At 58.6% G+C, this 16,048-nt stretch overlaps 2 protein-coding genes across 3 annotated transcripts; one reads left to right on the top strand and one right to left on the bottom strand.

Annotated features, from left to right (window-relative positions):
- NDUFAF3 (NADH:ubiquinone oxidoreductase complex assembly factor 3) lies at positions 1-1,485 on the top strand (the record flags this gene model as incomplete). The annotated part of the gene is made up of 5 exons (XM_032194265.1): positions 1-26; positions 125-317; positions 419-485; positions 583-683; positions 786-1,485. Coding segments are annotated over 5 exons (483 nt in total), but the record flags the coding sequence as incomplete, so codon positions are not given.
- Positions 1,486-2,347: 862 nt separating this feature from the next.
- Positions 2,348-14,179, bottom strand: IMPDH2 (inosine monophosphate dehydrogenase 2). Of its 2 annotated transcripts, XM_032194363.1 has the most exons (15): positions 14,074-14,179; positions 13,903-13,951; positions 13,706-13,807; positions 13,485-13,559; positions 12,888-13,094; positions 10,718-10,805; positions 9,295-9,494; positions 8,205-8,295; positions 7,472-7,567; positions 6,080-6,151; positions 3,802-3,945; positions 3,494-3,638; positions 3,266-3,409; positions 2,850-2,933; positions 2,348-2,734 (listed from the first exon to the last, which is right to left on the bottom strand). In XM_032194363.1, exons 1-15 carry the CDS (start codon positions 14,169-14,171, stop codon positions 2,713-2,715), a joined length of 1,617 nt encoding a protein of 538 aa, XP_032050254.1. In that variant the 5' UTR covers positions 14,172-14,179; the 3' UTR covers positions 2,348-2,712. The 2 variants fall into 2 exon arrangements, with proteins under 2 accessions (XP_032050254.1, XP_032050255.1); XM_032194364.1 differs by lacking the exon at positions 6,080-6,151 and having other exon boundaries at positions 2,351-2,734.
- Between the last annotated feature and the right edge of the window lie 1,869 nt (positions 14,180-16,048).

Genomic DNA, 16,048 nt, shown 5'->3' with positions numbered 1-16,048 from the left:
TGGGAGGGAGCGGGGCTGGCGGCACGGTGCGGGCTGGGGGGACCTGAGGGGTCTCGGTGGGGCTCGGTGAGGGTCCGGGGGGGGGTTTCCACGCCGGTACTGAGGCACCCCCGGTTCCCCGCAGGGCGCCGTGGCGCGGTTACCGGCTGACCCCGGCGGACGACGAGCTGTACCAGCGGACGCGGGTGACGGTGCTGAAGCCCGAGAGCCCCGGCAGCGCCTTCATCGAGGGCTACAGCCCCCGCGGCTTCACCGTCAGCGGCAGCGTGGTGGTGGGGCCCTGCGCCGTGCTGCCCCGCGCCATCCTGCAGTGGAACGTGAGTGTGGGACGGGAACGGGAATGGGACCGGGAATGGGGTCGGGACGGTGCCGGGGTCGGTCCCGAGCCGCCCCGTTCATCCCCGTGCTATCCCCGCAGGTCGGCTCGTGGCAGGACATCTCCTTCCAGAGCCTGGCGCTGTTCCGCCTGCTGGAGCCCCCGGTTGGTACGTGGGGAACCGGTACCCAAGGGGAAGGTGTTGGGGGCTCGGGGGGGCTCCCCGCCAGCCCCCATCCGTCTGCCCCCGCCGTGTCCCGTTGCAGAGGTGCTGGTGCTGGGTACCGGGGACAGGGTGGAGCGGCTCCATCCCGCCGTGCTGAAGCAGATGCGGGCGTGTGGGATCGCTGTGGAGGTGCAGGACACGGTGAGGGGGACGTGGGGGTATCCCAAGGGACAGGCGGGCTGCAGGGAGGGGGTCGTGGCCCCTTCCCCCTCCTGACCTTCTTCATCCTCTTTCCTTCCACAGCCGAACGCCTGCGCCACCTTCAACTTCCTATCGACCGAAGGGCGCCTTGTAGCCGCCGGGCTCATCCCCCCGCGGGGCACCTACAAGGAGGGTTAGGTGCTGCCCGCCTCTGCCACGGACTGAGCGCCTTGTCCCTCGCCTGCCAGGCACACGGGCTGCTGCGCTCCCCCCATCGCTGCTCCCAAGGGACAAACACTGCGGGAGGAACTGGAGGGTGTGGGGAGAGGTCGGGGCTGCACAGCCCCTGGCATGCTGGGGGGCTCCCCCAGGAGAATACACACAGTGGAAGTACAGAGCGCTTGTCTGGTGGTTAATGCACTGCAGAGCTACGTGTGCCTGCTGCCAGCAGTGTTGTTGGTGCAAGCACAGGCCTGCGGTGCTGCCTGGTGGTGTCCCCGGCCTGCCTGAGGCTCTGCTGTGGGGTTTTGTGTTTGTGGGGTCCCTGGGGAGCCCCAAGCTGCTGTGGGTTACCCATGGTGCTTGCTCTCCCTCTCCATGCAGGCTGGAACAGCTCAAGCAAGGGATACGGAGCAGGGCACAGAGGGGATGCTGCTGCAGTCCCTGGCCTTCAGTCAGGCCGTGGCTTAGCTTTGCTCAGCAAGCTGGCTGTGCTAATTAACGCTTGGCACTGATATGATTAGTTTGTAATTCAAGGCTCTGCTTTTAGCAAGTGCAAATCTAATTTGACACTGCTGTTCTACAGAGCTTTTTTTTTTTTTTGAGGCCGTGTTAGAGCCACAAAGTACGGGTGGTAAATCCAAAGTTGTCAGCAAGAGTCATGTTTGCACTGGGGGGGAACTGCTACAGGTGTGAAATACCTTTGGCAGCTGGTGCTGCAAGCTAACCTGGGTGGGCAGGAGTGGTTTGATGGGCAGTCATGCAGAAAAACAAACCTCCCAGCGGTTACAGGCCCACAAGCTGGTGTTTGGTTGGGAGCCTGTGTTTGAGTTCACTGTCCACGTGCCTGCCAGCAAACACCCATGGTGTGCCCCTGCCAGAGCCCTGACACCAACAGGCTCCTGGGGCAGGGCTGTGCCTCCAGCATGGGGTTGGTGCAGGGCTGGGTGGTGCAGGGGTGGGAGACGTTAGGGGACGTTTAGGGGAGGACACGATGACGAGGAGAGCGCCCAGCCTGGGAAAACACAGCTATGAAGGGCCTGTGGGTGCAGGCAGGTGTGTGTCTGCACACTTACACAAGCACCTACACGTCGCTGCACCAGTCAGAGCAGGGCCCGCAGCAGTTTGGCAGCTCCCAGCAGCGGTTAAAGGCCCCGTGACAACCCATTCTTTTCCTGCCCAGGGGCCACACCTTTTCTGCTCTCAGCCAGGCTGGTTTGTGAATGCCCTGAGCTGCGATAACCATTCAGCCCTATTAAGGGACTGTCCTTTCTTGAGTTTCCCCGCAGTGCCCCTGTGGGGACGTCAGCTCCCCTTAGTGGCTTGGAGGGAGATTCCTGACTTCTCAGTGACACCTCAGCAAAGCCCCCTGGAGCTGTGACGATGCCTGGAGGCACACAGATATATTTATTTTTTTAATACTTCTGTACTCAGAGCACTTCCTGCCTTTTCACTCACGCTGTTCCTCCACCCTTGAGGGTGCAGGATGGGAAGAACAGCACCAGCGAAGGCAAATCTGCAAGGGCCGTACAGAGGGGAGGGCTGGCTTGGGCTCTGGACACACACCCACTGCACATCTTTTCCTCTTTTATTGTAAAACACGGCCAACATGTGCAAGGCTCCAGCCACCAGCCCAGCAGCACTGTTCCTGGGTAGGTGGCGGAGCCTTGAAGGTGATGATGAAGCAGCCAACAGACACAGGGAGCTCCAGGCAGCCCACAAGAAGAATGGCACCTCTGCAGCACGAGCAGCTCCCGGGCGGGGTGGCACAGGGCTGGGTGGCACAATGACGGACACAAAGGGGCCTCCTTCAGAAGAGGCGCTTCTCGTACCTGCGAGGACAGCAGCAAACCAGAGAGACCTTTTACCGACCTGAAAGGGCCAGAAGGGCAGCTAGGAACACGAGGTGCTGAGGGCTGAGCACTAGCCCGAGGCAGAGGCACTTACGAATGGAGGCCGTGAACCCCTCCTTCCACCTGGGCAGACGTCGTCCTCTTCTCGAACTTCAGCTCTCCTGAGTACATCATGGCTCTGAGGAGGAAGCACAGCCAGTCAGGTGCCAGAGTCCAGAGAAAAGTGGCTCAGACACCTTCTGCTGGAGCAGCTGGGACTAGGCAGGCACTGCTTCCTCCAGCTGGGGCCAGAAGGATCGTTGTGGTGCTCCCGAGAGCCAGGCAGAGCGAGATGCCACCACATTTGGGGCCCAGCCCACAGAACGTGCCACAGGAGACCACGCTCCTGCAGCTCTGGAGCTGGCAAGTGTACCAGGCAGAACGCCCTGCAGCGTGGGCACAGCCCACAGAGACCCCCCAGGGCAGCACCGTGTCCCGACCAGGGACAAGCAAGTGAGGGGAAGCACTCACCGGACTTGGGTCAGGCTCTTGGCACCGATATCCTGGCAGGAATGCTGGATGCCGGCAATCAGGTAGGGAATGAACTTGTGGATAGAGCCCTTATCCTGCACCGCGCCAGAGACCCCCTGGGCCACTTTGATTTTGTCTGTCTCGCTGCACGGGAGCAAAACGGAGAAAGCCTGTGAAGCAGATGGGCCCCAAAAGCTTGCTCTGCTGCCCCAAAGCACCATCGCTCACCTGAAATAGCGGTTCTGGCTGCCCAGGTTCTTGTCCATGGCATCCAGCGAGCCCATGCCGCGGTATTTCTTCAGCCGAATCCCATCCGAGAAGAAGTACTCGCCCGGGGCCTCCGTGGTGGCAGCCAGCAGGGAGCCCATCATCACTAGTGCAAGGGATCACCAAGAGCAGCGTGTCAGCAGCAGGAAGGCCCCCGAACCCTCGAGGTGACGGGCACGGCTCCAAAACTGTCGGGTGTGCACCCTTGTGCCCAGCCCAGTGCCGTGCAGAGCCCCTGCTGGGGGGCTGCCCACGTGCCGGGTGCTCACCTGTGGAGGCCCCGAGCGCGAGGGCCTTGGCTATGTGCCCCACCGTCTGGATCCCTCCGTCTGCAATCACGGGGACGCCGAACCTCCTGGCGTACTCGGACACCTTGTACACCGCCGTGGCCTGGGGGCGGCCGCACGCCAGCACTACAGGTGGGGAGAGAGCAGAAAAAGGGGGCTCGGTGCCGTGCAGCAGCGCGCCCCCACCCCAGCAGGCCCTTCAGGCTTGCAGCACACACATGCTCCAGCACTCAGGAACGCACAAATCCCCCGAGGAGCTCCAAGGGCTGTGGTGACCTGGGCTCTGGGGTCTTCGGGGTAACACTGGGAGCGAGCCAGGACTCCCAGCTCCTCCCAGTCAGGCAGGGAGCTGGGGAAGGAAGCGGGGCAGGCTCTGAAAGCCCCTCTCCAGAGCACCCCTAGGCACATCCCGCCTCTCACCCCTTCTCCTAGCAGTGCCAGCCCTTCGCTGTGTGCCAGCAGCTGCCCGGTGCGCCCCTGGCACGGCGAGGCAGCTGGCTGGGAGAGAGCTGATATGTGTATATACACGTACACGTGTTTGCATATAGATATATATAATCTGCACGCACACACACAAACACACATGCAGCAGTGGAAAAGGCAACGGGCAGGATGATTAGACGGCGTACAGGGAATCATTTTTGTTCCTGCCTCACGAGGCAATGATCATTTGGTGGAGTTTAGCTGCCCCACGGGAGGGAGTTCGTTAGCTCCGCATTTACCTGCTCTTCCCAGTCGCTAGCAGTTAGAGGCTTTCCACTGAGCATGGAAGGCTTGAGGGAAAACCAGCACAGGGCATGTCTTGTAACACGTTTGTCAGCTGCAGGCATGCAAGTATGCTGAGACAAGCTGCTCTCGTGGAGACTTCCCTTCCCCACAATTAACTGGAAGCCTTTTCTTCAGTCACAGTTAGTCTGATACAGCGGATAAGATTACGGACATGCAGGATTAGTACTTCAGAGTGCAGGCTCCAGGTGTGGTTTAGCCTGCTGGCAGCAGCACTGGCAGCGCACATCCCTGACACGTTTGCCAAGGCCAAGAGGCTGCGATTGCTCCCTTCCCAGAGCTCAGCAGCAAGTGCTGAGAGAGGGAAGCCAGGCAGAGATCATGAAAGAAAGGGTTTTAATCGAACAAAACTGCGTCAAGCCAGGTCTCAGCCAGCCAGGGAGTGTCTGCCAGGTACAAGATGAATGGCATTAGGCTTAAAGAGATGGTCTCACTTGGTACCACGCTGCTAAAGGCCACGTTGGGGCTGCAAAATGCTGCAAAGAAAGAGCTCTGTGGAGAGAAGGAAGTGATTCGGGAGGGTCTGAAGCCTGGGGTCTACGCCACTGTGCCATAGACGGAACCAGGAGACGGAGCCTGCGGAAACCTCACGACAGCCACCACTGAGACCAGCCCTTTAAGGAACTGCTTGGCTCGGGGCCCCTGGGAGCATCACGCTGCTCTGGCTGTCCCAGGGCCCAGCGCCACAGCTTCCAAGTGCAGGCTTCCAAAGCAGGGTTCAGAGCACGCACACACCAAGTAGTGGGGGTGAGGGTTTGTCTTTTTTAGCCTATCTGCAAAGGGTGGCCCTACAAGATCAACCGCTGGAGAAAACCTTCCAGGATCTGCCACAGAAACCCCTTTCCCTCTGAGGTGCTTCAGAACAGGGAGGAAGGGCAAAAACCAAGGGTCACCTCCAGCGTCTGCTCAGGCAGCATCAGAGGAGTGCTGAGCAGACAGAGCTGCACCCTGTGCTCGGGGGGGAGCCTTTCTCTCCCCGTAAGGATCAGGCATCAGCGGGGAAAGATGTGGTCCTGGTATGCAGCTGCCAAGCTGGCCACGGGCAGTCCCTTTGTGACCCCAGGGGAGCCAGCTTCAGGCAGAGCTCAGCCAGTGCACAACTTCCCAACAGCTGGGGCCAGATCTAGAGGAGGATCGAGGACTGCTTGGGGACTGTCTCCTGGTGCTGGATCAGCGGGTGTGTGCCCAGCTAGGGAGCCAGCAGGTGCTGCCAGGAGGCTCCTGGACTGGATTTTGGAGTGGAGGGTGGCCAGGCCTGAACGCCATCAGTTTTGACAGCTGGGACCCTGCTTTAGGAATTCGGAAAGGCTTCTCAGCTTCAATTTCAGATTCAAAACCAGTATCCAAAGCCACAAAACCCCAAGTGCATCTACAGCTAAATTATTCTCAAACAAGCAGTAGGGCCATGTGCAGCCAAATCAGGGTCCTGCTTCAAGACACGTAATTAGGGTTGGGAACAGGGCAAGTGACTTACTATAGGTGCCCGTGACAGTAGAAGGGCATTTGGGGCTGTGGGACTTTAGGTCTGGAGGGATCTTTGGAGCAGCTAAACAAAAACAAACACACACATTTTAGAGACAGAAGAACAGCAGCAGAACAAAGGACCCCAGCAGTGACCTGCGACTAGGCAGAGCGTACGGTGTGGGACAGAGCTGACCTCGCAGACCCTTCCTAGCCCGAGCCAAGCCACAGCCAGTCCCAAGGCAGCCAGGCCCGGCTGTGCGCAGCGCATGCTCGCCCTGCCCCAGCAGCCATCCAGAGAAATAACCCACTAACCCCGAGAACCAAAGCTCTTGTCCTAAAGAGGGGCCAAAAAACCCGGGGAGCTGTGGTTAAGGGTTTTGCAACCCCATCTGCTGTGGGGTGCCACGCTCTAGCTGTGCTCTGCTCCTTCCCCCAGGCCAGCACCCAGCCCTACCTCCTGTGGCACCCTCTGGAGACGTTCACCGTGCTGCAGAGCAGAGCACGCCTCTGCCTCGGGGCCAGAGCAGGACGTGAGCACCCCGGTTCTGCTCCTGCCGTGGAGGCATCGCTCTGATGCCGGCTGGGAGGCGGCCAAAGGCACCGCAGCCTCCCCGTAGAGGTCACCTGGGGCAGCCTGCCCTGGCTGGGAACCCCCCGCAGCAGGCAAAGCGAGAGCACAGCCCAGGCCCAGGGCTGCTCCACGGCTCCACGCTGCAACCAGGGGGGCACTAACGCAGCGCCTTCACCCGTCGGCCACCCTCTTGCTGCCTCCTGTGGCAAAGACCAAGGTGTTCGCACCTCACGCTGCCCCCTCTGCCCCTCCTCACCTGCCAGGCTCAGAACACGAGGACTCAGAGCAGCCTTCCTGCAGGCCTTGGGGACGCCCTCTCCGCCTCTTAGCTAAGGGCGGCACTGCCTCTGCCCAGCACAAGCTCCAGCTAACCGCAGAGACCACGGCCAGAAACCCCGTTCCAGCCTGGAAGTCGCAGAAAGGCATCGAGCCCAGCAGACAATACTCAAGCACCACGCACACTACTGCCAGGGGGAAGGAGAGCAGAGGGCCTGGTGCATTAAACCCTTCCCCACGGCTGCTTTTGGGGACGGAGAGCTCACGCAGAGCCCGCCCCACCCCGAGGCAGCGGCTCCTGCCGGGCAAAGCCACACGTGCCACACCTGCTCTACCCAGTGCGGGTCAGTACTGGGAAATGCCTTTGCTGCTGCTGCCACCCCAAAGGTTTGAGCCCAGGGATGTGCGTCCTGGACAAAGGGGCAGGAGCCGGCCTGCTGTTAGACGCTGCCGTCGCAGCGGGAGAAGTCTGTCCGGGCTGGGCTGCTTTTCAGCAGAGTACCTCTACGGAACGGATGTCTTCAGCCTATCTGGGAGACAGCCGATCCCTCTCACCTTCCTGCGTGATGCAGATGGAGCCACTGCCCATCCCGACCCTCAGGGCATCGACCCCTGCGTCAATGAGGTTCTTGGCCTGAGCAGCGGTCACAACTGTGGGGAGCAGAAACCGGTTGGAAGAGAGACAAACGGATCCGTGCACGACACCGCTCTGCCCTGGTGCTCGCCCCCGCGGCTGCACACCCCCCCCTACACCAGCTGTGTGCCTGTGCCAGGGCCAGGGCTGCCTGTCCCCTGCCACCACGCCTCTCTGCAAAAGCAGCAGTCGAGTTCTGTCCCAGCTGCCCCCGTTAGATGGGATGACAGCGGCCTGTCAGGCTACCTCACACCCAAAGGCTGAGGGAGCTGGGGGCACCGCCTGGTGCCAAACACCCTTGAGGCAGGGAACGTTTCCATTAAATCTCTGCAGACAGCAATATTCAGTATTATTAGCCAAAATTTTAAATTGGTGTGTAGAAGAGGCTAAAGTATAGGCTCTTAATTAGAGGCCACCAAGCAGGGTAGCACACTGTGCTGCAGAATGAAGGTTTCAAACTACTTGCAGCAGTGGCAGCAGCAGGGTACTGCCCTGTATCTGCAGAGCGGTCTCCCTCTGTCCCCCAAGCCAGACGACACCATTTTAAGTTCAGACATTTACCAACTGGCTCATTTCATTCACGTCCCCGCAGCACCCTCTATGCCTAAGCAGCAAACATACTCCAGAAATGAGAAGTCTTCAACACATGCCTACCATTTCCTCCAATAACTTGTAGGTTGGGGTACTTCTCCTTAATGTATTTAATCATGTTGATTTGGAAGATGGAGTTCCCCTGAGAGGAATCCTGCAACAGAAAGAAACCCAATTTCAACCAACATTTCTACAAAAAGGTTATAAATACAGCTCTGGAAGAACCTCAGATCTTTACTGTGCTTTCTGGGATCTCTGCTAAGCTGGCTGAGCAGCCAAATATAACACCCCAAGTTGAGCATGGAACCAGAGGAGAAGTTGTTGTCCAGACAGCAATGTACCTCCCCACGTGAGGCAGTTTTATCATAAAGACTTCAGGAGCATCCCTCACTCTAAAATCCTGCAGCTTCCCCACTACCTGCAGTAACAAGCAGCAGGCCTGGCTGCACTAAGAACCAGCTGCTCCACCATCAGCCTCGTCTCAAACTGCAGGTGAAACAAAGGCAGGAGGAACGCATCCCGCCTGCTATGCAGCAGAAATACCAGATGTCGACCACCTAGTGATCACGCCCTGCCAGTCTGTGGTGACCCAGGCAGTGTCTGTTAAACATTTCCAGCTGCAGCACTGCTCAGCCCTGCCCTCAGAGCAGGCAGACTTGCAAGCCAACAATCGATGAGAAAACAATGTGCAAATACCAGCAGGGACTGCTGTGCCTGAGAGCTTACAGGCCAGAGCGGAGACTGGCAGAGCAGCTCTGAGCTGCTGACCCTGAACAACACCAGGCAGAGAAGCAAACAACAACAAGCGCTGAGCAGTTGAAGGTAAACTGTAAGTTGGACACAGAAAGCTAGTTAGAAACGTCACAGCATGGCGTCAACTGACAGCATTTCTCTTCTCAGCCTTGGGAACTTTGCCACATCCTACATATTCCCTGGAGGCCACACAAATTCCCAGGCCGGAGGAATATGGGGACTCAGACCTGAATGAAACCAAGAGGTCAATAAATGGTCACATTCTAACACTTCTCACTACAGGTCCCTTTGTGACTGCCCTGCTGCTGTCCCACTGTCAGAGGGATTTGTCGGCACGGGATCTCCAGCCCACCCAACCCCTGGGGCCAGCACTGGCTCAGCAGCACCCCTGCGTGCTCACCAGCACCACCGCATCCACACCAGCCTGCACCAGGAGGTCCAGCCGGTACTTGTCGTCCTCGTGGGTCCCGATAGCGGCGCCACACAGCAGCTGCTTCTTGGAGTCCTTCGAGGCCAGAGGGTAGTCCCGGTTCTTCTTGAGATCCGTGCGGGCAATTATGGCCACCAGCTCGTCGTCCTCATTAACGATTGGCAGCTTGCCTGGAAACAAACAGAGAACATCACCAGGCGTTAGCCCTGGAGCCCAGGAGCATCAGGCAGGCAGGAACTGGCGAGGGGGTGATGAATCAAAGAGGTGGTATCAAATCTGCTCCTGCTCCTGGTAATAGGGTTAGCATAACCAACAATAAGGCAAGCATCCATAACGTGCAAGCAGGCTGCTCTCAGATCACCTTCCCTCCTCCTTTTTTCCCCTCTGTGGTGCCAGGGTGTGAGGACACCCATTAGCAGGGTAATTAAAGCCATCAGCGTTATCAAAGCCCAGGTGCTGGGCTGACAGGGTGACACCCACCAGGGAAGGGGATCCGTAATTGCATGGGGGGCACGGGCCTTGTAAAATCAAGCAGCTGCAAGCCCTGAGTGGGACTCAGGCCAGAACTGCTGCTGGATGGCAAAAGCTGCCAGTCCCAAGTGGCCGGGGATGGCTCCACCATCTTCTGCTGCCTCTGAGGAGCGAGGGGATCATGTTCTCAGGCAGAGCCTGAGCCGGGGTTAGGATTATTTTATCGTGTGCTCATTACTAAGAATCTGACCCCATCTGCCGAGGGCCCAGGTGACTGAAAAATCCGTGTAACTGGGAATAATCCCTGTGAGCGAGAATTCTGTGCAACCGTGCTAAGTGCTAGAAATTGTAGATAACGAGCTATGCTGATTGCTGACATTTTTATGCAATAACGACTTTCTAATTATAACCACAACCCTGTGGCCAGCCCTCGTTCTGCCAAGGATCCATAAATGAACCTGCCTGTCCTCACTAGCGGCGGGTGAGGGTGCCAGCAGGCCTGGCTCAGCAAACAGACTGAGGAGCGGGCAGGGCTGGAAGAGGACTCAGTATTTTCACACTTACTGTAGGAAAAGTGAACCTTTGTAATAATTAAATCCACGACACCGTGCTGAAGTCAAACTACCAGCCCCAAACAGAGCCGAAGCTGGTGCCAGAACTGAAGATGTGTGGCCGGACAGCCAGGCGCTTTTCAGTCCCCGGGCTGCCAAGAATCCCCCAACTTCAAACAGCTTCACGATGAACGCACGTGAACTCTGTACCCTGGCAGAGGGCTGCGGGCACTCTCTCCCTGCTCTCCTTCCCTCGTGCTGGCACGCAGCCCCTCCGTGTTCCACCCCCTCAGGGACACGTGCCCCCCTCTCTCCCACTGCTGCTCCGCGCTCCCGCAGCTCTCCGTCGCGTCACAGACGCTCGCAGGTACCTTTTTTACTCCTCTGCAGGATTTCATTTGCTTCTTTCAACATGACGCCAGCTGGGGCCACAACAAGGTCCTCCCGCTTTGTCATAATCTGGTGGGAGGGAGAAGATCAAGTCATACAGACTCCCGCGCACGGATCTGAAAATACCAAACCCCTTTGCCCACGTGAAACGCTCCACAGACAAAGGAGCCCACAGCCCAGCAACACGCCTCCAGACACGCACGGGAACAGCCTCCAATGCTTCGTCCCCGTGCGAGCGGTGGCCAGATGGGATCTGTCACGCTCAGCCCCCAAATCCATCGGTGCAGTGAAGCCAGGAGATGGCAGAGGGCCTCAGCAAGCCGAGGGAGAGCACCCGCAAGCTCTCGGATGACCCTTGCTTGGGATGTCACCCAAACAACCTCCCTTTTAATAGGGCACGGGCATTTAAGGGCTGGAGATGCTTCCAGAGCCCCCTGCTGTTCCAGCAGAAACGCTGCCCCCGGCCCTGTGCTCGCAGCAGCCCCCAGCACAGGGCTCTGGCAGGACTCTGCTCAGAATAGCCCACTGCTGCTGGGAAGGTCACTGGGGCAGAGGAGCTGCCTGACTCCAAACAAACACGCTCACCCACGCTCGCCCTGACAAACAAGCACCAAAACACAGCAGAAAGGCAAAGGGCAACGGCCGCAGCTGGAACACGGGGATATCTGACACGAGATACAGAAAATAGCCTTCACCGTGACACCGAACGTCAGCAGGGTGGCCCAGAGCAGTCCCAGCTCCTGGCTCCATCCTTGGAGACAGCCCCAGGCAACCTGCTCCAGCTGAGGGCGCCTCAGGCAGAGGGGCTGAGGAGGGACCGCGCGGCCCCTTCCACCCACAGAACTCACATGTGACGTTGCCATAAAAAGGTACCCGAGAAGGCCAGGCAAAGCTAAAAGGGCAGAGTGAACCTCAAGGAAGGGGGGTTAGTCACACACAGCAGAGAAAAGAAGGGATGTTTTAGTTAGTTATACCATAAGAATAGATATTTTCCATCAGGGAAGATGTTCACCCTGCCTGCATCCACCCAAAATCCTGCCCCTGACAAAACCCACATCTCAGGAAAAGCCTGGGAAAAAAAAAAAATATCACAGAAATAGCCAGGTGTGCTCCCTAAGCCTGTGGGATCTCCCTGAGCTGCAGGAGAGCTGCGTGTTTAACTGGATGGCAACACAGGGGGCAGCAAGACCACTGCTGGACCTCGTGCGGAGGAAGATCTAGGGGACCATTCATCCATTTAGCCTCGTCTGGTGACAGAGGCAAACATCAAACCCTAAGAGCAAGCTTCCAGCTCCACGATGCTGAATGACACTCGGGAAGGATGAGAGGAGGTTCTCATGCGGCTCTACTGAATGGGTCAGCACCGTTTCAAAGAGCCATGCACACTTTCAGAACCTGCTCCTGTTGTAGGGTTTCTGTTAGGGGTATTTATAGGAGATTTCAAACCAAACAAGGATGAGCATGTGATACCAGGTTTGGTCAGCAAGAGCTAAAAATAGTCGTGAGTCAAGAGCAGCAGCCGGCCCCGAGGCACCGCTGGTGCAACCCGACAGCACGCAGGTGTACGGTTACGCAGCTCGAGTAACAGCACCAGAGCTAACGGGAATCAACACCGCGCTGCACGGCGTGCTCCTGCGAGAGGGGAGCTTGGGAAGGCAGCATTATGAAAAGGAAGCCATCAATCTTCAAGATCAGGGGGTTATTTTAAAAAGCCTGCATGAGACATGAAGGAGAAGGCGATCCAGAAAAGGAGGAGCAGCGCGTGGGGGCTCGCTGGGCTCAGCACAGCTGCCGCAGCCCCAGCCCACACCAGACACTACGCGGGACAGCGGCAGCAACACTGGGAACTTGTAAACCGAGGGGCAGCACCAGCTGTGGGGAGGACGGCTCCCACAGCACTGAGATAACCCCGCAGGAGGAGCTGCACAAACACCACCTGCGCAGCCACGCTCGTCCCTGCGCTGCAGGAGTTACAGAGGGGATGTAAGCGAAGGAGATGCTCTCGCTTGGAAGCACGGAGCAGCCCTGCAGAGCTAACATGGAGCCTGCTACCTCCATCTGGCACAGCCTCCTCGCGGCCACGCACTGGCCCCTCTCCTCACCACAAGCTGCGCTGCTTCCTACCGTAACGCTCATCCGACAGATGCTCACCTCGCCCAGAGGCAGGTCGTGCTCCGACTCCTTCAGGAAGTCGATATCTCGGGATGAGATGATGCCAACCAGCTTGCCCCCCATCTTCCCGTTGTCTGTGATGGGAATCCCGCAGAATCCGTGACGAGCTTTCGCTTCGAACACGTCTCGCACTCTGTCGTTGGGGCTCAGCACCACGGGGTCTGTGATGAATCCTTGCTCGTATTTCTAAAAAGAAAGATTCAGCAGCGCCGCTGGGCTGAGCACAAGTTGGACATGCACCTGGTGGATCACGGAGGTCTGCAACCACCCCACCAACAGGATGTGACACGGAGCAGCACCCAGGCTCGCTCAAGGCTCATTAGATTCCCAGGAGTTCCTGGAATAGCCTCCTTGCTGAAATGAAGGGGAATATTCCCCCTCAGCCCTCAAAACCCACGCTGGGCACAGGAAAACGTGCAACAGGCGCAAAAGGTTTGCACGTGCAGCCGCACCAGCACCACCCCCGTGAAAAAAACAGAGCCCCAACACCCCTAACAGCCTCCCCTGGTGGCTGTGGCCCCTCCAGCAGGGCCGTGCCCCCAGCCCGGCTGCGGGGAGCCCCCCGTGCCCACTCACCTTCACCTTCCGCACCTCATTGGCCTGGAACTCGGGGGTGCAGTTGTGGTGGATGAACCCGATTCCCCCGGTGAGCTGCGGGGACACGGAGGAGGCCATGAACGGCTGGTGAGGGGGGCACGAGCCCTCCCTGAGGGCACCCCAACAGGGCGAAAACCCTGAAGGGCCCGACGGGGCCAGGCCTCGCTGTGTGCACCACGAGGTGCCGGGGCAGCGCTCACCGCCATGGCGATGGCCATGCCCGCCTCAGTCACCGTGTCCATGGGCGAGGAGACGAGCGGCGTCTTGAGGGTGATCCGCTTGGTCAGCGCCGAGGTCAGGTCCTGCGTGTGGGTGAGGAGACAAGGGCTGAGCGGCGGCGACCCCAAACCCACACGATCCCGGCCCAAAAAAAAGCCTCGTGGGGGCCCGCACTCACCACCTGGTCCGCCGTGAAGTCGATGTAGCCGGGCAGGATGAGGAAATCGCTGCGGGGACGGGACGGGGAGAGACCTCAGCACCCAGCCCTAAACCCCCCCTAAACCCCTTCAGACCCCCCCCAAACCCCCTTTAAACCCCCCCGAGCCGCTTCCCCCGGCCCCGGCCCCACTTGTAGGTGAGCCCATCGCCGCAGCTGAAGAGCTGCTGCGCCGTCAGCCCGTCGTCGGGCACGTAGCCGGTGCCGCCGCTGATGAGGTAGTCCGCCATGCCGCCCCGCTCCGCGCCGCACCGCGCCGCCTGCCCGCCCCGCTCCGCCCCGCTCAGCACCGACGGCGGCCGCCAGGGCTCAGGCGGCACCGCCCCGCTCCCCTCCTCCCGCCTTTCCCCGCCGCCATGGGGCTGTGGGGACGGTGTGGGGGCGGTTTGGGGACAGGAGGAGGGAAAAAGGGGTTGAGGTGTGGCCCCGAGGGGCGGCAGGGGGTCCCCTCGGCTCGCCCGCTGAGGGGGGAGGCAGCGGGCGCGAGGTGAAGCGATGAAAAGTCCGCCTCAGTGTGAGGGGTGCTGTGAGATGGTGCAGGTTCCTGCTCTGGAAATAGCCAAAACCTGCCTGTGGAAATAGCCAAAACCATCTGAGGATGATCCTCAGAGGTCCCCACCAGCCTGGGGTTGATTGTGTTCCCCCAAATCACGCACCAGCCTCATGGGTGTCCCCTTCCCCAGAGCCATAGCACCACGCCACACAGAGCGGTGATCCCCTGGCAGGGGCTCGGTGCATCCACACATCGCCCTCCTGCCCATGCCACCAGGAGAGAAGGGGCACAGTCCCACCATGGAGGGGAGCTGCAGTGATCCCAGGTCCAGTGTGAGGCATTCCCCCTCCTGGCAGACCCATCGGGGCATCAGGAAAGCTTCACGTGCTGTGTGCTTACAGAAACACCTCCGAGAGGTCTCGATACACCAGGAGTGATCGGCCCCTTCTCCCCCTGCTCTGCTGTGGCAGTCTCTCCAAGGCAATCAAGAATGTGAACCTAAGATGTTCAGGAAACAAAAGAATGGTGTTCCTGTACCTCTACCTGTTTCTTACCGCAGTAGATTAAATCCTTGTCCAACGATCAGCAAGTAGCCTTAAGAACACGTTACTCGTGTCGCCCACCTACAGGGCACAGGACAGACCGGGCTGCTCAGGTCTCCTGTGGAGCTCAGAAGCAAACGGCCCCTGTATGCCATGAGGTTAGGCAGTTGGGTTCGATCCTGTAGTTCAGATTACCATGATTTAGTCAGTGTAAAGTTGTCTGAAAGACAACACAGAGCTTAGAGAGCGACCAGCTAGCTAAGCTTTGGTAGATTCTAACGTTTGTATTTACCCAGGGGAACCACACAAACGAGATGCTTTGGCCCATAGCAGGAGTCTCAGGCAGCTCATTGGGTCTCACCAGTGGTAATCCGTTCAGAGCAGAGGCTGCAGCTTGCAGAAGTTACGGATGTTTCTGGTCAGACTGCGGCTTTGTTTCCAGCAGGAAAGGAAGGTGCATGTCTAAGTGCAGGGCTGCTCCCTTTGCTACGAGGAAGGAGCAGAGTGGGTTCCGATGGCCCTCACAAAACCAAGAGGAGGAGGCCCTTGCAGAGTTAGGAATCAGGGACATTTCAAAGCTTAAGCCAAGAGACTGGTAGGGATCCCACTACCAACATCAATGCCATCTCCTTCCTACAGCCACATGTTAATAATGCCTGTCATTAGGGTATGCCCCGACCTGTCCAGGATTTCACTTCTGGTTCCCCGACAGCCTCCTATAAAAGACTGCATCTCACCCTGCTTTTAGGCAATCCCTGGGTCAAGTCTCAGCTGAGAGTTTTCACCTGTCCAGCCCCCCCTTTCCCATCGTTTGGGGTTTGCTAGGGCCACGGAGCTAGAAAAAACTGTCCTCCATAGCAAACACTGTGCCTAGGCTCACACCCCCCGCCGCAGGAACCAGCAAGGACACCAAGAGGCTCTTTGAGGAGGCCAAGCTCAGAGACGCCGCCTTCCAAGGAGAACTCTGCCTGCAAGGACACGCACTCGAGTCAGCGTTACCTGCTATGGGATCAGCAGAAGCGGAGGCACTGTGCCAGACCAAGATCAGTTTAACTGGCCTATAAACCCTTTA

The sequence above is a fragment of the Aythya fuligula genome, chromosome 10, assembly GCF_009819795.1.
Source record: "Aythya fuligula isolate bAytFul2 chromosome 10, bAytFul2.pri, whole genome shotgun sequence".
In the NCBI taxonomy this organism is placed as follows: Eukaryota; Metazoa; Chordata; class Aves; order Anseriformes; family Anatidae; genus Aythya; species Aythya fuligula.
This window is presented reverse-complemented; position numbering and strand designations above follow the sequence as displayed.